Source organism: Dysidea avara, chromosome 9, assembly GCF_963678975.1.
Source record: "Dysidea avara chromosome 9, odDysAvar1.4, whole genome shotgun sequence".
Taxonomy (NCBI): domain Eukaryota; kingdom Metazoa; phylum Porifera; class Demospongiae; order Dictyoceratida; family Dysideidae; genus Dysidea; species Dysidea avara.
In genome coordinates this window covers 863,869-886,301 of record NC_089280.1, presented here as the reverse complement: position 1 = coordinate 886,301, position 22,433 = coordinate 863,869, and the positions used below count along the sequence as shown (strand labels likewise).

The window sequence follows — 22,433 nt, the reverse complement described above, 5'->3', positions numbered from 1 at the left end:
GCCAAATTTAATACCTTGGAGTGACCAACAAAATTAAAGCCAATTTCAGGAAACCTTATATAATTAACTTCAAACTTCTGTGAAGTACATGATCATGATTTAGAATACATCCAGCATATACTTCAAAATTAATGTCTGGCCCCCACATCTAGCTGGTCAGTGATGATAGCTAATTTAAATGATTGAACACTCAGCTCTTCAATGAGGTTTGTGTGTAACAACTTCAACAGAACAACTAGTGTCACAACAATGTTAAACTATCTGAACTGGACAGCTCTATTATATATTAGTATTGGATCTACATCCACCCTTGGTCATAACATGAGATACATATAGCTGGCAGTAAGATACTCCTCCTCTCCCTCTTCTTCATGCTAAAATATGTTGTTAATGTACCTAAACATGACTTCAAATATATTTAGAAAATTGCATAATTAGTTTAATAAGGTTTACATGTACTATACTCAATTCTCAGTTCTGTACATAATACTGTCAGGGGGTGGAAACAGCTATCAAAAATTGGGAGGGGCTCCAGGGGAGTATCTATAGGATTTTGCTAAGGGGGGAACACTGGTAGAAATGACTTCACAGTGTGAGTGCAAAGCATGAGCTATCTAGGGGGGGGGGGGGGGGGTTGGGGCCATGCCCCCCAGGAAATTTTGAGAAATTAGTACTCTAAAATTTAATTTGGTGGCAAATTTTCACTCACTCTCTTTGATGTTCCATCTTATACCCATCCATACTCTGTGAAAGACGTTTGCCTTTTTGCCATGCCATCTGCGGAGCAGGTGCTAAACTATGACATCACGTGATGCGAAGGACACTTCATTATACTTTAATGGAAGTTTTGGTTGAGCAAGTCAATGTGTCATGGATTAGGCATAGAAAAACAAATTCAGCTATAATTTTGTACTTTGTAATGTCACTTTTGCTGTTCATAATGCATGTGAATTGTGAGATATGAGGGGGGGGGGGGGGGGGTAAGCCCCCCTACATATCCGCCCCTGTATTTACTTTAAGATCAACAGATAGTGTTGTGCCGTATATAGAGCCAATTATGTTTAACTAAGATCATATAAGTACTTTGTTTTAAGTGTATGAAAGCAGTTACACATATGACAGCAACTACACAGACAACACTTTGGTAGTGACAAGTACAAGAAGAACACAAACACATGCACACACTCTCTAAGGTATAGAGAACACAGCATCAAATTCAGTATATCTGTACAATGATGTAATGGTGTGCACTATTAGGAGTCAGACTCTGATTGCTCTTCTTCCAATACAGCCTCCAGGCACTGTATTACAGCTTGTATTCCATCCAGTGGAGTAACAGGACTGACTGGCCTGTTGTCATCTGTAGCAGTAAGGATCATTTTAACACACTTGACTATATTACATAGTATGGTACACTACAACACTTCTAGGAGGTTTACACCCAGTTTCTACATCTATGATTCCACATTAACCACAATAATGTATTTAACATACTGGAAACGAAGTGTTAAAGATCAGCACCATTAATGTCCTCAAACGGTACAGTAGTACTGTTTAGTAAGTAGGGTCCCCCAAAAAATGGTGGCCATGTGCTGCTTTGTTTGGCCTCTAGCCTTGCAACTTCTCAGGAGGGCACACAGGTTTTAACAATTAAAAAAGATAATATCTGACCGTCTGTGGAAGTTCTTGTTTTAATGCTGGATTAGAAGTTAGATGCACTAAGACTATTTTAATTTAGCATGACGTTTTTAATGACAACATTTTGGGTGGCGCTCGTCATGCCTCAATAACTAACTCACAAATGACATGTGCTTTTTCTGGTTCCAACGAGTGTCTGCCTTCTACACTCTTTCATCTTCAATTACATGATTGTCTTCTTCTTCATGCATGGAAACCATCACCAAGGTGATAAGATTGCGTATTGACAATTTCCTTAGAGAAGTGTATTTAGACACCACAAAACTATGTGAAGTGCTTAAGCTTCTGTAAGTGGAGCAGATACATTAACTTCACTTATAAAACAACTACATGACCATACACACCACCACGCCCTTAATGATGATCACAGAAGGCAGCGACCACACCCCTTAATGATCTGCAATCAACTGTGGTTTTGCTGTAGAAAACTAGACATGGTAAACCACGACTCTTCCTTTATTATGTTGTTCATTTGAGACAAGCAGGGAGATCAAGATACTCTAATAAAGCAGTCACAGCCACACGTGTACAATATAGCTATGCTAGTTAACAAACTAGTACAATTAAAAATCTATTAACATGGTTCCAGCAATAAAAAGTAGTGAAATATAAATGATGGTAGCTAATACAACATAGCCATTAGTGATGTGCGATATCAGGATTTTTATTTTGACACGATATCGATACGATATTGGGTAAATATCGAAATTTCGATTTGATTTTCAATAATTTTTAATTGTGTGGGTGGTGTAATTGTGTGGGCGGCCAATATTTATAAATATGCTTGAAATACAATTTGCACACTAAAACTATTGTATAGAACTACTAATAAGCCTAGAAAACTGGTAGACAAGCTTTTAAAGTGGCTAGATAGTACAAAACCAACCTTCATTTCTAGTGTGATTGCACAATCACACACTAAATGCTGTAGATTTATCGAAATATTCTTTGATATTTCGATAATTATCGCAAAATATAATCTTTTCGATAAATATCGAAATCTGCTAAAGCAGTATCAAAAATCGATACGATAACGATATCGACAAAATTATCGCGAAATCGATATTTTTTCGATATATCGCACATCACTAATAGCCATGTGGGAAAATCCCTACTTTGGCATTGAACGGATTGTGCTGATGTAGGGGTTTTCCCACATAGCTATATTATCTCATGTCACTACCTTTTATTGCTGGAACCCTTTAAGTGTTAATTGTACTCCATATGTAACATACAAGTGGTACAAGTAGTACCCGTCCTACCGTGTACTGTAGGCATGTGTAACTTGCATGGCTTCAGTTGGTGTCAGCAATAAGAAACAAGTACACAGAAAAATTTAGAATTTTCAACTAGAGTACGGACCATAGCATATCTATAAAAAGTACTGAAACAAGTTGGAGGTAGTGCATGATATTAAATTACAGTAAAACAATAAGAAGTGTTTTGTCCCTACTGTGCATTTTTATTATGGTATCTTGAACACAGTAGAGATATTAGGGATGCGCAGGCAATTTTTATGGGAAATTACATTGGTAAAAGCAAACAGCAAAATGCTGGAAAAAAATGGAAAAATTGGCACCAAGAAAAGGCAACTTAAATTTGTATGAAAAAGATTGAGATACTCTAATAGAACAGTCATGCATAGTATTAGGACAACATATGCTCATAGGAAATGGTGACTAAAGATCGAGATACTCTAATAGAGCAGTCACTATGTACGAAAAAATTCTAATAGAGCAGTCACACATGCTTGTAAGCTAGAGATACTGCAATTAATTTTTACTGATGCTCAGCAAAATATAAAAATTTCGAGCAAAACATTGAGCAAAATAGGTAAGAAATAAAAGGATTGCTGGAAAGAAAAATAGTTGGAAAAAATAGCAAAATAGGCTCATCCCTAGATATAACTTGTTTTACTGTGATTTGATATCATGCACTACTCCAGCTTGTTTCAGTCTTTTTATCGATGTGCTATGGTCCCTACTCTAGATGAAAATTCCAAAATTTTTCTGTGTACTTGTTTGTTAACTTTTTTGTAAACAATTATTATGACTGGTGAACCCACGCATACTGCATCTGGAAATGGGGCCGCGCACCCCTATATCAATTATTGTCTGAAAAGTGAAGTATCCATTGTGCTTCGTTGTCTGCTATGTTCAACCCGTTACACAGCATTTCAGATCAAGAACTGTTCAAAAAACACCTCTGCAATCCATGCACACTGAAAGAAATGGTGCCGTGCACCCCATTTATATTAATTATCATCTGAAAAGTGAAGTTTCATTGTCGACTATGTTCAACCCGTTACACAGCAGTAAGAATCAACAAACATTCGAAAAGCACCTCTGCAATCAAAATAGTCACTATGAAAAATATGGACAATTTCCAATACAAAGGGAAGCCATTACGTGCTATCGCCAAATTGACACTTTTCGCTGTCAACACAGGTGATTGGTACACAAAGGAGGACACTGGTAAGTCCATGAAGAATACATTGTACGTACAGCGGCATGCCAAAAGGCACCTCTTGGACCAAAGCGACGTCAAACTATGAAAAAATGATGAAGCCCGTAGCCTTAGCCGTTATCAAGTTATGCTTGTCTGAAGGCATCACTCAGTCAGTCAGTTGCTCAGTCAGTAGAAAATTCCGTTAAATATTTTCTTAAATTCTGTAGCAACTTGTTGAAAGCGTTTTGGGTCGATCTGAAAGCTTGTTTGGGCTTAGTTTTACTTAACCAATACTGCCTCATCGTCGTCAGGGGAAATTGAATTTGGGTGATGCTATTTCATTGGCCACACCTACTCCTTTGTGTTCCCTACTATACAGTACTATCATACTGTATGATAAGTTGATGATGTGAACCAAGCGGACAGTAAATACTATCCCTTGAATTAATCAACTCTTTATAAATTAACTACACAAGGTTTGTTTCTTGCCTTGTTTTTTTAACAACATATGCAGTACATTAAAACTAAATGTATTTCAATTATTTTGCAATTCATCAATTACATTGCTATACATTGCTAAGGAGAGCAAACCACTTTAATCACAAATTACACGCAGAAGTATCTTCTTAATTGTTTTATAGTTTGTTTAACATGTTATCATACACAAAGCCTCATGGCTGCTCTTAATTTTCCATCGCATACAAAGGGTTAATTAATTTTAAAACATAGGCGAGTAGTTAATATTTGTGACTGGATCTGCAAAACCCGACATAATGATAAATTTTCAGTATAGACTATTGATTGCAATCGGTAAAATATTCACATAAATGGAAAAAAATTCCTAAAACTTTTTAACGCTTCGTTCTTTGTGAAGAAAGGGTGTAATGACAAAATCCTGGATACCGTAGATTCCCTAAAATTTCGGCATCTCTAAATATTCGGCACTCCCTGTGCTTTGAACGCAATGTGCTCTAAATTTCGGAAAGCGCAGGAAAGTTTCTAATTATAAGCGCACTATTTTTTCGGCACTTGAAGCACTAGTTGATGAAGGTCTCTTGAGTACTGAGGATTCCCAGTGACCTCACACAATCGATGCTGGATGAAGCACCAAGTGTGAAATTGTTCAGGGAACTTACCCAATGATATCATCGTGTGACGTCACGACTTCCGCAAAACGATCTTCGTTTCTGTTCACAGAATAAAATCTCTCCTGGCCCCACATCTCCTTCTAACATGATACACCCTCCAATAACGCTTTGTTAGCCATGGAACACTTCATGCAGCATCTGCTAGCAAGATGTATCACGAGATAGTTCAATAATATTATTGATTGTGGTTTCTATTTTTTATTACTTTTTGAAATCCTTAATATTACGTCTGGGTGATTGTATTCAAAAGTGATGTAGTAATGACATTGACCATCCCTTCTGGATAATGTAGGCAGTCATAGCATATAGCGCTGCGGCCAAGTGAGTGTTGTAGTATCGTCATGCAGCTCCGCCTCAAGACGTTCCTATTAGTCCTGTAGAACGAAATCCAGAAAGTAAGCAGTAAATGGATCACAAATTGCATAGCCATGAAGCGTACAGACTGTATTAGGGATAGATCCCTAAAAATTCGACAATAGCAATAGGCAGGTACATTTTTTTCGGCCAGACACGAACTGAATTAATTTATTTCTGCCGAATTTTTAGGGAATCTACGGTATCATCTTATTTGACTACTCAAGGGGAGTTTGAAAATGTTTATTTCATAGTAGCAGACTAAAGGATATGCGAGCTTTGGGCATTTGTTTATGTCATGTTGAAGCGATCGTACACAATCGATCTTTTCTTCACTGATTTCATCTCTGTATGTAGTGAAGAAAGGTGATAGAAGGAAAACTTACCTAATAATGAACTCCCCAATGGTGCGAGTTACAAATCTGTATTGCATTGCTTTTGTAAGTTACAACTGTTATTGCAAGCACCTGTAATTTATTTTCCCAATACTTACTGTACAAATCCATCTTTCTGTTGTTGTTACTTTGTAGTGTTGTAACTCCAAAAGTTGTTGGCATACAGGATTGAAACTTGGCTAAGTAGATTATAAATACTCAACAATAAAGAATTTTTAAAATGCACCATTGTGTCGGGTTTTTGCAGATCCAGTAACATTTACTAGTTACTATCCCACTAGGGAACTACAAAGAAAGCTACTGAAAGTCTGTGTAGCACGGAGTAAGAAACATGATACTAAAACTATGTTTAATTCCACACCAGGTGGTGACTTGATCCACAAAGAGCTTGCAGTCTATATGACTCCCTGCTACACAGTAGACTTCTTTGTAGGTCCCTAGTGGGATAGTGACCAGTACATGTTAACTACTTTCGTACATTATAAAGGTAATTCTTCTTTATGTTAACTACACGACAATAGGCATGTACCGTAATTAGCTTTTTTTTTTCGTTGTAAAATAATTTTTGTATGCAAAAACTTGTATGAAAAATTTGTACAAAACTTTTTATAAAAGATCGAACCACTCTAATAGAACAGTCATTCACGTAAATCATACGAAAATATTTTTACAATGAAAACTTTTATCACGAAAATTTTTTGCACAAAAATAAAGCAAATTACGGTAGTTAACATCAGGAATAACTGAAGGTATGAAAGAGAGTGAATTTCTTTTTGCACACAGGACAAAACCAACACACATCCAGTTGGCCTGCCTTCTACCAATCAAACATTATTTTTATTTATTTATTAATGCTTTACAGCGCAAGTGCTGAAGGTCTGTAGGACACCTGGTCCTACAGCCTGCTCAAAGACTTTAGCTACTTAAGGTGTGTTTGAAAAGTTGGAGAAAGGAGAAAAAATCCATGACTGGACCTAGGTAGCCTCGAACCTGCAGCCATCCGATTTACGCTCAAACATTATTCCATACACTGTCCTAACAGTCCCACATGTTGTGAAGCAATACCAGGATACTGATCTACAACAACAAACTTGTAGTTGCCAGGTGATTAGCGATTAAAGTCCCACGCTAATACATGTTTTGTTGCCTGAAGAATGACAGGCAGCTTATCAGCCTTATTATTACTGCCTATATACTTCATATATCAGTTACCGTTAAGTGGGTGTGGTTGCTCCTGATCAGATGGACGTGGTTGATCTTGATTAGTTTGATAAGACTGAACTTGACCACTAGGGTGTAGTTGATTTTGATCTTGTGACTGTGGCTGCACCTCATTAGGTGGGTGTGGCTGCACCTCATTAGGTGGATGTGGCTGCTCCAAGTTTACAGTAGTTTGCTGTTCAAACAATGACTCATCTATTGGTAATGAATGGACTGATGTCCTATAGGAATAGCAAATCACATGATCACAGCACATAGGTTATTCCCCTTTAGTAACCAGGACAACAAAAGATGTAGGCTACTACCTACAAAGGTCCAATCAAACCTTGGACCCATTGACCCAAAAAATACATACCACACACACCATGTAAATGAAGCTGTGGTCAATAGCAGTTGACCTATACATTTAACAGTTTAGTACTATATAGTAAATTGGTGTCAGTGAAGTATATAATATTTTAAACCTTGTTGGACTCACTTCTATAATATCACATGTTATAATGACAGCGTTATAGTCTTATCCTTCCCCGATTCACATTTCAAAAAACTTAACTGATTTTTTTTACAATTGTAAACTAGTAGAGATATGATATCAGCACTACGTCACTGTTTGCATTAATGCTAAATAGTCTTTGAAACACCTTAGAAAATGGTATGTTAGCAATGCTTTGAAGTTTGATTAAAATAGAAGTTTCTTATTCACAAAGAGACTCCACCACAAGTCTCTTACTCGAGGCTAACCACATTAGTTAATTAGTTATCCACTCCAAGAAATTAATCCAGCATGTTCTTCACCACCCTGTTCCTGTGTTAGAGGGTTAACTGGAGTACCACCAAGGCACTGTAATGCCAATAAAGTGCCGTTTCTGCAACTAAGCCTTGAAACTAAGTTAGCCTTCCCATGCAGCCTTGTGTGTGACATCGTCACTAGCAATGGCGCGAGACATAGTTACGATGTCCTTTTCACTGCTGGCAGACCATTTTCTAAAACAATAAGACACTCCAAACTAGTACCTTCAAAGTATAAACGTCCTTACAGTCGGTGTTAGAATGATGCAATAAAAACCTCGGTTTTCATTGCGTCATTCTAACACCTCCTCCTCAGACGTTTATACTTCGAAGATACTAGTTTGGAGTGTCTTACTATAACTTAGATGTATGATTATCCCTCTACCTCATTCAGTAAGTTCCTCATCATAAAATGTCTCCTGTACAGTATATTAAAATAAAACCATTAAGGGTCACCATAGAAACATTGATATACATCATAAGCCTCTGATACGTACGTGATTACACTACCAAACATGGCAACAAGTGTTTATTAGTTAGGAAAGCAGTTTTGTGTTAAGAAGGTTAGTAAACAGGTCTGGGATACACATGACATGTGTATCTGAATACTTTATATTACTCTGAGCTTCATTGTTTAACATTGGATCATAAGATATTGTTGTTGTTAACACTTTACAGTGACCAGCACTGAAGGTCTGACAGCGACACGTACTGCAGCCTTAGCATTACCTAATTTCAAGGCCTTAGATTTAATGACTTGACTTGGTGACTGATAACGTGTAACAGAAAAGGGGCCAAAGTAAGGAAAAAATCCCTCCAACCCCAGGATTCAAACTGTAGGTCACCCAATGTCTAGTCGGGGCCACACTCAGTCTTCCTCCAGGAGGGACCACCAGTCACCTGAGAGTAGTTCACTGAATACCTACCTGTCATCATTGGGTGACAAAGCCCACTCCTTCCACTCATCCCCACCATGATCAAGCCCTAGCTCTACAACTGGTTGACACATGTCCTGACCAATCACACGGAGTTCCTGGATATGCCTAAGGCTACCAAACGCTCGAGAGTACAGGCTCATTCTACTACTGGCTCTCTGCAGGTGAAGTCCTTCATCAGTTGTATCGGTGGCAGCAGCTGACATCAGCACATCTTGCAGCTGATAGGAGAGTTGTCGATTATCATTAAGGTACCCATGAACAGAGTCCCTGACACTGAACTGGGTACTGGGGGCAGTGACTTCATCGTCCCATGTGATGTCGTCTAGGCTAGCAGCTTTGCTACTTGTTGCCATGGTGTTGTGAATAACCAATGGTGATGGAGCCACCATGTCGCCATGAAGACTAGTAGAGCCACCTTCACTGACCCACCTCTTCAACCCAGGAGACCAGGTACCCAATTTAACACGACCTTTCTGAAGGCGTGGTTGAATCATAGGTGTATCACCAGATCCCCCCAGCTTGGTCAATGAGCCAGCACTAGCATGACTGACTAACTGTCGGACACGTTTTGTGGAGACGTGATGATGGGCATGTATGAGCTGGGTTGTCCTCTTCTTAAGACGTCGGAATGTATTGCGTACAGTGTAGTAATTGGAGTGTTTCTGTCTCTTCATAGCTCTCTGTACTTCCTCCAGGATGAGAAGGGCCTTCACTTGTAGATCACGATCATTTAGAGGTTGTGATAGATCCACTACCTTATTAGGAAATATATATAAGATCTAATAATAGACACAAAGAGACATACTCTTGTGTAATAATCCTTAGCCTTCACCAGTTGTCCAGTCTCATAGTAGAGTGCCCCCAATAAAAGCAGGTACTTTACCTGACCCACCATGTCATCTGACCTCATTTTCATGCTTAGCAACTAGAGAAGTAAGATCACACGACACTCTTGTGGATCACATGACACTCACCAGGGAATACCACTCGATGGATTTGTGCAGATCACCAATTGCTTCACTGGTTATAGCTAAGTTGAGTAAGGCCACAACCTCGCCACATACATTCTTCAACATCCTACACACCTCCAAATCCTGTAGTAAACAAACAACCACACATTCCTCACTAAGGTGGATCATCAGTTATATCATGTACCACTCAATACCATATTAGACTGTGATATTTACCATCTCAGTGTCTCCTAACTAACACTATCCCACCATAGACCCACAAGGAGGCTAACACTGAAACTACAGAATGTAGAAATTATCACAGAACAAGTACAGTGAAACTAGGATACCTTGGGATCAACCAGGTATCCTGATTATCAAGGTACTCTGATTTTCCAGGTCAGTTTACATGCTAAGGGATATTTTGGGACCATTACCAAGTGTCCAGATTATGCAGGTGTCCTCATTTTCAAGTGTCCTGATTAACAGGTTCCACTGTACCTAAAACTGTGATCTACTGCCTAAACAGCCACACAGTCTAATCTGCTCTTTACAATCAACTAGTATTTCACTTCTCAAACCTTAAGGTAGTAAGGGTATGCTTCTTCTAGTTGTCCTTGTGCTCTTAAACAGTTACCAACGTTACACAAAGCTCTGGACTCCCCACGATAATCTCGTAACTCTTGTGTCACTATTAGTTGCTGTAACAGATGGAAACTATGGAATGTACACACTGACAGACAGACAGGTACCTGGTAATGGTAGTGTACAGCTAATGGATATTCCATTAACATCTCATGACAACCACCCAAGTTAGCAAACGCTGCACCCTGTTTGGGCCTGTTGTGTATCACATGATTAGCCACACCCATTACAGAGCCACACCCACCTGTCATAAAGCTGTTCCACCAGGAACAAGTGCTCACTGAAATAACTGATAGCCTTGCGTAGTCGTGATGTCACTATCTCCATACCAACCATATTGCCAGTTTGCTGCACACGTTGTAGTCCCTTCTTACCCAGCATCTTCACCAGTATACCAAGGTTGTTGTAAGCTGAAGCCATTGCCATCTTGTTAGCTGAGATACGGGAATTATCCAGGTGTTGAAGGAAACAGTTTCCCGCCAAACTGTACAGTCCCAAGTGCATGTAGTTAATTCCTAAGGAGCAGTATCCTCGTGTTAATCCAGGAAAGTCTCCCAGCTCACGGCACATGGCAATGTAATGTAAATAGGCGACTGAAGCCTTCTTGTAACTGCGCAATGAGGAGTGGCAGTTTCCTAAAAGTCGCCATATCTGTTTCTGTAATTGTGTGTCTGATGTGTCATTCAAGGTAGCCTCAAGATGTTGAATAGCCTCTTGATTATTCCCACCACGGATGAGTGAATCAGCTGTGGCCAACACTTTATGTTTTGTTGCGTCAAGTTCGCTCCCGTTGCCACCAGCAGGTTTCCTCGCACCAACTTTCTTGCTCCGTCGCAACTTATCCACTTTAGCATACGTCACTTCTGCAACTCCTTTATCTGCTGAACGTCTCTGGTTAGCTGGTCGCTGTTTATCCTCCCTCGTATCTTCCAAAAAGGCGTATCCTGGATCTTCTACTTGTTCGTTGAACAAAGTGTTGGTGGCGTTTAACTGCATAGGGGCGAGCGAGGCCATGGCTCTTGTTAACAACTGATAACTTACTATCCATCGATGCTTATATAATGTTGAAATGTTCCGCCCTACCAGCAGTTTACAGCAACTTCTAATGAAGCGTGCAAGTTAAAATAATATTATTAGCGCACTTAGAATTATTAAGCACCTGAACGCGCATAGTAGAGGAGGGCGAGATGATTGCTGATGCTATTCTAATCGTGTTCATTTCAGTGTGTACGGCACTACTATCAGAAGGTGGCTATCAATATGGCGTCACATGTCAGCTACATTGTCCACAGGTATCCTCTACGTGTTGGTGTATCGCACAGACAACTACAAACGACTGAAAACAGTTGTTGAGAGACAGAGCAAAAGATGTAAGCATGTTAGACACACGTGACCTTCTTTATTCCTTCCACAAATGTAGTGGAGAAGAAGAAAGATGTAGTCGATGCCAGTTCTAGTGGACAAAAGAAGAAATTGGGTGAGATTTTGACATTGCACCATCACCAATTACCATGGATACTGTAGAGAAGGCTGAAGAGAAACTGAAGGAGGACAACAGAGGACTGACTATGGTGAGGATCACATGATCTGCTTCAGATAATGTTACCTACCATTGCAGGTCAAGATGAAATCAATGGTCGTCATTGGATTTACGTTTACTGCCTTATTAGGAATGTTTAATACTATGTGAGTTAATGGGTAGATCATGACATACTGTGCTTGCTTCATAGTGTTTCATGTAAGTCTCAATAGTTACAATACAAAACTTGCCAACAGTGGGGTTCACTGAAACTCAGTAGATATTTGGATTGCACTTCACGTGAACTCCAAGACGATGCATGTTTGAAAGAGCCCATGTTATGCAAGGGTAACAGTGATTAGTGGGTTTACCTAATAAATCATAGTGCTCTTATTAAACCAATATTTTGAGGGGGAAATTTTTCCTGTTTTGAGGTTTGGGAGTGAACAGCGAAAATTTTAGACCTCCATATATTACATGTGAGATTGTGAAAATCTGCAAAATTTTATAAAAATTTTGCCCCTCGATGTATCTAGGCTATATGGTATAGTATGCAATTAAAACAAGTCTTGGTGTGGGTGGTGTATGAGATCCATAAATATGCCGTAATGCACCATTTGCATTTTCTCTCATAACACTGCTAGTAAAATAATGATGTAATTTACACTGTTGTAAAGTGGTGCTAGGTAATCTGCCAGTTCTTAAACATTTTAACACCGTTACTTTGTATCCTATGACAGGAAAAGCAAAAAGTTGATGAATCCATACTTCAGTAGCTTTGACAAATTTATTGTTGATGAAGATCAAGAAATCATAATCTAAACACATATTGTTAAGCCCTATGGATGTTTGATGAATTAGAATTTATCTGATTCATCAAATTGTTCTTTCCTGATCATGTGTGGTGGTAATACCTCACAAAGTTAACATCATAATATTTGTGATTGATGACAGCTTTGTGAGGAATGTAGTTGTATGTCATCATTGGGTTTTCATCAAAAAGTGTGAAGATCACTTTTTACAGATTTCTGTAAATTATTTCAATTATTTACTAATACATTTCTTATGTAGAAACCTTTATAACTGCAAGGTCTAGCTTTCCAAAGTTAGTATCAAGACCAAACAAAGCAAATCTACTGTTCACGCCTTCACGATCATCACCATTTGTCTTACAAGATAAACGTGTGGAATAAAAACATGTGTCTTTTAAAACTGCTTATCTAGGTTTGACATACTATACCCCCTCCCCTGTCAATGGTTGAAATACATCATTTATTCCTTACAAACTATCATGTGTGTAGAGTGTGCATGCAGGGGTTGAGAAAACAACTTTTTCAAGGGGTGGGGCTGCCACTGCACATTCAGGAATTTAACCAGAATTTTATAACACCTCCCTAGAGTAAGAGCGTGGCGTAATGTGTACAACTTAGGGGAGTCTGGAGGCATTCACCGTAGATTCAATTTCAGAGGATCTAACTTTCAAAATTTCCTAAGGGCATTCCCCTAGGTTACTGGATTCTAGCATCCAGATACTCTAATAGAGCAGTCACCTGTCAAACAAACTGTTACAAAATCACTGTTCAAAATTTTTCCTACCCCACACTGTAGACCATCTATAATATATTTGCTAAACTGCTACAGTATATTGCTCTATTGATCTGACATTGACTGCTCAATCTGGCATTTATACAGTTGGCTGAAAGTAGCCAAGTGTTTGTGTAGCTAGCTAAAACATGCAAACCAAGAAGTTTGCAGAGAATTAATGCTGCATCAGCATCTGAAACCGATTTATTAACATTTTTTGTCAATTATTTTCTACAGAAATTACTGTACACTATTCTACTTAATTGTATTTTTGTACCTGTACAATCACGTTATTCTAGATTTGCTGATACCACGAGAAAGAGCACTTCTTCCTGAATCGAATGCCACCAAGACTTGTACCAAGCGCTAAAATCATGCTCGTCAAAACGTGTGCAAAGTTCACCAAATAAAATCAATGGAGCGCCTATGGATATTTCTAGGACTCCCTCTTTTACACGTCACATCTCCCAACACGTGATAGATAGCGCGGATTCACAGCTGGATTCCAGTACATCATGCTCTGACACTTCCAATGAGCTCTAGCTTCTGCAAATTGGCCGGATATGCGGTCGTCAATTTGGATTTTAAAAATACTGTTAATTAGTAGGAGTAAGTAAATATATGGCTTGGATTACATTACAAGTACTAGTGTTGTGCTGGACTACAACATCACAGGTACACATGTTACACAATACAGACATGTTGTGCTGGACTACAATATCACAGGTACACATGTTACACAATACAGACATGTTGTGCTGGACTACAATATCACAGGTACACATGTTACACAATACAGACATGTTGTGCTGGACTACAACATCACAGGTACACATGTTACACAATACAGACATGTTGTGCTGGACTGTCACAGGTACACATGTTACACAATACAAACATGGCACAACAAGTGGTAACCATCGGTATTAGTACATAATATCATGTATGGATCTTCAACAAGTATCCTCTTGTTTATTAGCCGACTTTTATACAATCTTTATGAAGCCGATGGTCTTCCACCACTCCGTGAAACTGTAAAATCTTGTGAATGGCTTTCCAAACTTAGCCAAGAAACTGGTGTCAATCTCCGTTTCTCAATCAGTCTGCTGAAAAAAGCATATCAGCAGTGTGGTAAAGTAGCAACAGCTGTAAAAAAACTACACAAGAGAAACAAAGCTTCTTAGATAAGGAGTGGCGATAACAGACTCAGATAGGGCACAGATTACTGAAGTAAGTGCAGCCTGGCAGTCTTTTAATCTTGCCTTGTACAATAAGAATGATGTTACTCACACACAAGTTGTATAGGAATAATGTCAAATAGTGACCTATTTGAGACTGCAGAAGATGTAGTACTCACATAGAACAAACAGGAGTTTTATAAGCACATTCACTTCAACTCCAGTATCATACACTTTTATTTAGGGGGTGGGGGCAGGGACTCTCCCCTAAATTTTAAGCAATATGTTAGTTAAATGAAAGTACCTCAAAATGTATCAGAAGCAATCTGAGAGTCCAAAACATGAAAATTCTTCCTAGGTAGTATATCTTTCTCAGGTAAAGTAGTCTAAAGAAATTCTTGCTGGTGTGCCCCCAGATGTGTGCATAGCTACCTTTAAACTATTGCTGCCCCCTCGGCTACTTCACTTCCTTATGTCATTTCCTAGATGAAGGTCTGACAGGTACAGTGGAACATCAACGGTCACTTGAATATAGCAGTCACTTCTTTATAACGGCCATTGCCATGAGACTCCAAATAGTTTGTCATACAAAAAATTGTATGCATTGTAGTCTGTACTAAGTGGTCACCTGTATAATGCATATAATGGTTCACCGAGTATTCACAAATGAACGACTGCACATTTAACTTCAACTCTCATTGCCTTATACTGTACTTATAAAGAAGAGTTGGTGGCTTGTTCACCCGATAATCTGGGACAATGAAGTAAAGACCAACACTTGCAGTGACCATTATACACAGATGCCATTGTGTTATGCTAAAAGCATAAGTTTGTTTTTGTCCCAATTATTACCTCACAACAGTACACAAGTACGTACACAACTTTAAGCTACGGCTACCTTGCTTGATGGCCACAGATCATATGTTTGTGTTCCCAGTTAGGTTGTTGAAACTTATGTGTTTTGATCACTTAGTTGTTTCTTGGGTGAAAATCTCAAGAGTATAGTGCTGGTAGGTTGACATACAAATAATAATATTAACAGAAATCAAGGCAAAAAAAAAGGAGCACAAAAAGAAGTCAGACAGCATGGCCTTGATGAAATGGCAGCTACGGTGTCCAGGTTTAGTCAAGACATTTGGAAGTTAAAAGTAGTTAATACAAGGCTTGTGCTCAGAACTTCTAATAGCATTTTAGCTTCATTTTCCACTTATAAAAGTTTTTAAGTTTTCAATCTATGAAAAAGGTGGGTTGGTCAGACCCATGAACCAACTAAGCTGACTTAGTCTACATTTACCTTATATGTACATATAATTATTTAACTTACCAGGAAGCCCTTCATTCAAAGCAGAAAGAGATTGATAAACTAAAGAAGAAAAAAAACCAACACCTACAGAAACAAGCGAGCTACCTTTCTCACCAACTTGACCAGATGGATTTACTCCAATACGGGGATATGGTAGAAACAAGTTGCCAACTGACTATTCTGACCATCATCAGTGAACTTTAAATACCAACGAACTGAAAAATGTTCCTCTTCACTTGCTTGGCTTAACATAGAAGGGTTTTCTGCAACAAAACTAACCATACGAAATGACAGCACTGGTGAAACCTCAACACTAGATTTGCCAGCTGCAAACTTACTTGGTCCACAACATGTTCCAGCAGAAGACACTGAGATGGACACGATTAACATGATGCTGTACATCAAAGATAGATACAATGTCTCTGAAAGTGCCTATCATGAAATGGCACAGTTGTGTGATAAAATGCCTCATCACTACAAGCTCAAGAAGATAATTGCCGAGTTGAATAACCTTTAGGACATCCATCCCGCACACCAAACAGTACCTGTGGTGTACAACAGTCATTAAAACAATGGTTAAATAGTTACATAGAAAACACACCTGGTGTGTTTATACACTACACTGCTATTCACACTGTCTATATTGTCTAGGTCCCAGAACAATCAAATTGTAAATCAGAAAAACCACGTAAACATCGAAAATATTCATTATTTCACGTGTATTTCCATCAATTTGTTAAATGACAAATATTTATCATGGCACGTTTAAAACGGTGTAACCAGTCAGAGGAAAGCAGAAGGCTCGCAAATAGATAGCTCCTTGGTCTACACCTAGTTATAACTGTATAAAAATCCTAGCAGGTATGCAAGAGTTTACATTGTAAAGCGATTGCTATTTTGTTAGCAAAGCCCAAGCTGGTGATATGAAGCTAGTCATAGTGTTGAAGACCTGCATGAATTAAATGTAAGAATAATTTGATGACACACCAAAAATTGTTTTGCCAGCAAAAAAAAAATTGGATTTATAGTACAACTCAATTGAGGTGCCATTCTATCTCAGAGGTGCGTGCACCACTTTGAAGGTTACCATAGACATAATTGGTACGTGATACAACAAAATTATTAACTAATACTAACATACAATTACGCCTTTTACTTAGTGTAGATTGAAAGAAGTCCATCAGATGCTGAGTTTGTTCATAAGAAGAAGATAAGGGTGAAAATAACCGGAGATGGGACCAGAACAGGAAAGAGATTAAATGTTGTTAACTTTGGTTTTACAATTCTAGAAGAGGGAGAAGCAGCTTATTCTGTCACAGAGAATCACTGCATTGCGATAATTAAAGAGCAAGAGTTCTATGATTCATTGAAACCAGCACTACAAGATATCATAGAAGAAGTCAGGACAGCAACAAAACTGACAATCAGTGGAATAGCATGTTCTATCGAATACTACATGGGAGGGGATTGGAAGTTTCTTGCAATGGTAACCGGGATTGATAGCTCATCATGTGAATATACATACATCTGGTGCAGGTGTCCAGCTTTAGACAGGCACATTACTGATGAGAGCTGGTCAATATCTGACCCTTCACTTGGTGCATGGTTGATTGAAGAAAATATCACAATAGTGTCATCCTCCAGAGCTGCAAAACAGTTTAATGTTTCCCATCGTCCATTATTCCCAAAGATACCATTGACACATGTTGTGGTAGATAATCTCCATGTTACAAGTAGGGATTTCAGGGGTTTTGTTTTGGATCGGGAAGCAGTCCAGTAAGTTAAGATGGCGTTCGTTAACTGGGCCAGAATTACAAAATTTCTTTACTACTATTAACATTTCAGAAGTGTTTACTGACCTTCCACACAAGGAACAAGTACATGATCTATGGAAGGAACTTCTCATTGTGCACCAACTATTTTCATCAAGGGCCAAAGACTTGACACCAGAAATCATTGCTGATTTTGAAACTAAATTGAAAGTCTACGTCGGCCATTTTGTTGATATATATATTTATCGAAGAATATTTCACCATATGTGCATTGTATGATGTACCATGTGAGCGAGTTCGTGCACTTACATGGCTCCAAACTGTTGTTTACTCAACAAGGATTGGAGAAATACAATGACATCATGACGAAGAATTACTTTCGCTCCACATCACACCGAAATGAACAGTGCTTCATTCAAATACTGCAAAAGCAAAACCAGTTAGAACTTCTAGAGAGTCATGGCACTAAACACATGTGATAACCTGCTCAAACTGTCATACCAAAGGTCACACACAACAAATGGACCTGCAAGGCCGCTTGCAAAACTTGTAGTGTAGTTTTGTTTAAAGATCACCTGGTTTTGGTTGACACACACAAAGTACCAAGTTGTCATGTTAGAGAGAGGGAATAAACAACTTTACTGTATTTGTTATTATAGATTTCAAGAAAGAACACATTACATCGCTCCTCCCACTCTCTAAATACATTTTGTCATAATATACTCGTAAATAATTAACAACAGTATACACTCACCTTGTTGTACATTAGTTGGTCACCACAGACGAACAGAAAACTAGTAGTGCCAAGCGAGAATATGATGTAGAGCACCACGTGTTTCATCATGGGATATAAATTGAATAATCTATTCTTTTTTATTTCGAGTACCCCTCCTGCAAGTCATGGCCTGCAACTTTAGTAACTCATTCGTCTGTTCTTTCTGTCCGTCATACACATGTGAGTAAGTGTGTGCAGTCAATTTCACTAGCTGGCCAGGATTTGTGGGAAATTTTGGCCCGAAATTCTACCCTACTATTGGAACACTTGACCAGTTTGAATTGTGGCATTTAATGCCATCTGGCTAACTACGTAAGAATTTGCCTGTTATCCTAAAGTGTATTGTACCCATGTTATTGACCACTATATAGTCTTGCTCCCATGAGTGGAGAGGTTTTAAACGCCTTCCCATTCCTCCACTATTCCCGGCAAGTTGGGGATAATATTGATAGGTGCTAGACCTGTGTAGCTACACCACTTTTAATACAGTAACTGCACTGTAGTGGTCTGGCTGTTATGGCAGACTTGCTCAGTGAATGAAAGTATCCAGTCCTCCTGAGGGGTTACGTTGCCAACAAAGGCTTTGCAATAGTATGCAGCATCAAACAAAATTAGACTTATATCAGATGGAGCAGAACCCATAATGCAATACATGCAACCAACTACTAGTACATATCTGGCAATTACTATTAGAGTGCATACTGGGCATGTTTAATGAAGAGGTGTGGTGTACTGTTTGTGCAAAGTACATACCAGCCAATTTTGTAGCCAAGTAAAATGCAATGTCATAATCAGTTACTTTCCATAAACTAAAAGTAAGTTTTGGGAGATCTTATAAATATCGCATTCAAAACCACCTGTACAGAAAAATCACCTTGTTATTTTTTCAGCATGGTCGAAGTATTGACAAAGTACAATTATAAGGTTTCTATTTAGGCTGGTGGTGACTTTAAGCAATAATGCAGCCAGTGCACAGAAATATTTCTAAAAACACATCAATATAATAGGTGCATAAGTTCCTTCTCCCTTGTGATATTGCCGTATAGTGTACGTATTGTTTACAGATTTGTAATGGAAGAAACAGTGAAGCACTAGTTCATATTTGTTTCCATCTTTCTATTCAAACTGAATATCAGGAATAATTGCTGTGCACTAAAGTATGGACCACAGGTTGAGTAGTAGTATGGTGCATTGTTAGAAAATACTCCAGGTGGCCATGTGATGTACCTAGCTATAGTCCATTCTCCGCTGTATTTGACAAATGGATTTCAGCTTCCTGTTTGGAACAATATGTCACTTACTGACACCTCCTATTATCTAGAGAGCAGACAGAAATCACTGTGATTTATTTCCACACAACTGTGTTGTTTAAATTTCATTCCATCAGATTTTTTTGTACAATGTGAAGTATACTGGCTATTGAAGAGAAACATCATAGCAAAGATCAATATTTTATGTATTTATATTCTCCTCCGTGGGCTAGAATAGAATTGTAGATGTATAGTAAAGTGTGTGTGTGTGTGTGTGTGTGTGTTTGCTTGTGTGAAGATGTGGCATTTGGATACAGTCCACCCAGCTGTTGAATGGGGACCTGGTGTCCACTACAAAAGCAGCCCAGTTTGCTGCAACATCAATGGGTACCTGGTATTAACTGGGGAATTGAAGCAAATTCCCAACTGTCCTTGTCTCACTTAGCAGTGTTGAGTCACTATGGAACTGTGGGTTCCCCTACCTCTCTGTGAGACTCGGGCGGGTTACCGGGAGGATTTGCGTGCACAAGTCTCAAGCGCCTGAGTGGTGCACAGGCATTCCAGTACTAATGCTATCGGCAATAGCTGTGTTCCACACAGATGCCATAGGCTTTGCATTAGGATACAGTATCAGCCACCAGTCTTGCTTTCTTCAATTAGGAGGATGAATCGTAAGTAACTGTGGGTAGGCAAGAGAAGGTATGTGTATGTTTGTGTGTGATGAACAGCACACATGTAAAGGAACGGAAACTTGACTGATGATTACTAGTTTCAGTTGATTTAAAAGAACAATTGAGATGTCCTCATATTTCTATTTGAAACAGAATTTTAATTAAGGTAGATTTTACAACAGGTAAAATACTACAGTAACCGTAATAGTTCTATTTTGTTCCCATCTTTCTGTACGAATTGGAATGGCAGAAATAATTGTTGTTTGGTATAGCATGGTGTTAGCTTAGTTCACCAGCTGTTGTTTTGGTGGCATTGAAATCAAGCAATAGTTTGGGCTTCATCAGGTAAAACTGGATTGTCTCCAGAACGGACAAAGAGAAATCACCATTAATATTGGCTACTCGAAAATGCCACTGGATTCCCAGTAAATTATCTAAATCACTATATTGTGTGATGCCATATTCATGGTGACCACGTGATGTACCTAGCAATTTTCCAGCATTCTCAAGGAGCCTGAATTCTCTTTTTGTAAATGGGATATGCATTTTGACCAGTGGATCTTCAAGCTTCCTGCTTGGAACAAGGTGTTGTTTTATGATACAGCCTAACACTGTGAATTGATGGTCAGCAGGACTGTCTGGATCTCATCTTACACCGCTTGGCCTGACTTGGCCTCGGAATATATTTGATAAGACTTCTCCGGATCCATTCGTCATATTGAGAGCAGTAACCTGTGTTAGTGTATTTTCACTGTGTATTGTTCCTCTTCCAGTATTTCAATGTTGTAGAGACCACGTTGGGTTGAATGTCCCCACTGTCTTGTGGCTTGTGATCTTAGTTCATCGTCACTAGCATCTCTTAATCTTTCACTTGGCACTCTGATTCTTGGGTTTGTTTTAACAACATTTATACAGCTTAAAGTAGACATTATAGGCTGACGAAGAAGCTACTCGCTCTGTCGCTGGAAAAGCGATTGTGTCAAATAGCCTAGCTGAGAGCACAGCTGATAGCAATGAAAAGGATAATAGTTGTACAACAATTATACAGCAATCTAATAGCAAGAATAATTAACATAGCCCTTCTAATTATTAGCAGCATCAGTCCAGTGTCTGGCCCCCAATCACGAGACGGATTTCATGACGTATGAATTCTTTGATGTTCATTGATAACAAATCGTCCATTTGTTTTGTAAGGCTGGCACTGGATTTCCATTTCTATCACAAACTTCTTAATATGTTGCAGAATTAACACAATCATTGTTCATTTTAATTTAGGTATTTTTAGGGGACTAAGCCCATCCATATGTATTTTGACAGACCCCCTTTCTACCACCTCTGTGTGTAGTGTATTCATACGTGTGTCTGTTCATATTTATATGTTTGATTTTTGTCTTCTTCTACAGTTTTGATGGAAAAGTGGTTGCCAAGTTACCATTTGAACCAATCCCATTACTACGAGGCATATCCCATAGAAACCTAATGGGCACAGACTATACTGACTGTTCCTTCATATTTCTCTATATATTGTGCACCATGTCAGTCCGAGAGGTGAGTAGGCAACCATGACAACCAGGATACTATAATAATAATTGTTACTATGTACAGAATATCACTAAGTTATTAGGATTTGGTCCATCAAGATCAGTTAACAAGATTACGGGTGGTGGTAATGCCTTCTACACTCCACCTACCAAGTGAACACCCATTACTCCAGTGACTACTGTAGCTATTTACATTAGGTTTATACACATAATGTATTTATAACTGAGAAGAATATGTTATTTGTATATACCCA

General features: G+C 38.7%; 2 protein-coding genes and 1 long non-coding RNA gene across 3 annotated transcripts; 1 reads left to right on the top strand and 2 right to left on the bottom strand.

The window, feature by feature from the left end:
- Positions 1-1,066: 1,066 nt before the first annotated feature.
- Positions 1,067-11,711, bottom strand: LOC136265351 (uncharacterized). Its single transcript, XM_066060153.1, has 8 exons — positions 10,831-11,711; positions 10,694-10,781; positions 10,523-10,642; positions 9,966-10,085; positions 9,797-9,916; positions 8,980-9,746; positions 7,256-7,485; positions 1,067-1,360 (listed from the first exon to the last, which is right to left on the bottom strand). Exons 1-8 carry the CDS (start codon positions 11,598-11,600, stop codon positions 1,254-1,256), a joined length of 2,322 nt encoding a protein of 773 aa, XP_065916225.1. The 5' UTR covers positions 11,601-11,711; the 3' UTR covers positions 1,067-1,253.
- A 2-nt stretch (positions 11,712-11,713) lies between these two features.
- LOC136265365 (calcium load-activated calcium channel-like) lies at positions 11,714-22,433 on the top strand. The gene is made up of 7 exons (XM_066060187.1): positions 11,714-11,834; positions 11,879-11,956; positions 12,007-12,063; positions 12,111-12,157; positions 12,205-12,272; positions 22,042-22,186; positions 22,244-22,433. Exons 1-7 carry the CDS (start codon positions 11,774-11,776, stop codon positions 22,334-22,336), a joined length of 549 nt encoding a protein of 182 aa, XP_065916259.1. The 5' UTR covers positions 11,714-11,773; the 3' UTR covers positions 22,337-22,433.
- LOC136265382 (uncharacterized) lies at positions 14,279-16,723 on the bottom strand. Its single transcript, XR_010705491.1, has 3 exons — positions 16,285-16,723; positions 16,192-16,230; positions 14,279-14,795 (listed from the first exon to the last, which is right to left on the bottom strand). It is a non-coding gene; the product is annotated as an uncharacterized lncRNA (long non-coding RNA).

What these genes read in the sequence shown, in the direction of transcription:
- LOC136265351 (XM_066060153.1), bottom strand. Translation starts at nt 11,600, where the DNA reads ATGGCCTCGCTCGCCCCTATGCAGTTAAACGCCACCAACACTTTGTTC. An exon ending in CCATCGAGTGGTATTCCCTG is followed by an intron (nt 9,917 to 9,965) that starts GTGAGTGTCATG and finishes TTACTTCTCTAG; the next exon opens with TTGCTAAGCATGAAAATGAG. An exon ending in TTGTCACCCAATGATGACAG is followed by an intron (nt 7,486 to 8,979) that starts GTAGGTATTCAG and finishes CTATTCCTATAG; the next exon opens with GACATCAGTCCATTCATTAC.
- LOC136265365 (XM_066060187.1), top strand. Translation starts at nt 11,774, where the DNA reads ATGATTGCTGATGCTATTCTAATCGTGTTCATTTCAGTGTGTACGGCA. An exon ending in TACGGCACTACTATCAGAAG is followed by an intron (nt 11,835 to 11,878) that starts GTGGCTATCAAT and finishes CATTGTCCACAG; the next exon opens with GTATCCTCTACGTGTTGGTG. An exon ending in ACAACAGAGGACTGACTATG is followed by an intron (nt 12,158 to 12,204) that starts GTGAGGATCACA and finishes CTACCATTGCAG; the next exon opens with GTCAAGATGAAATCAATGGT.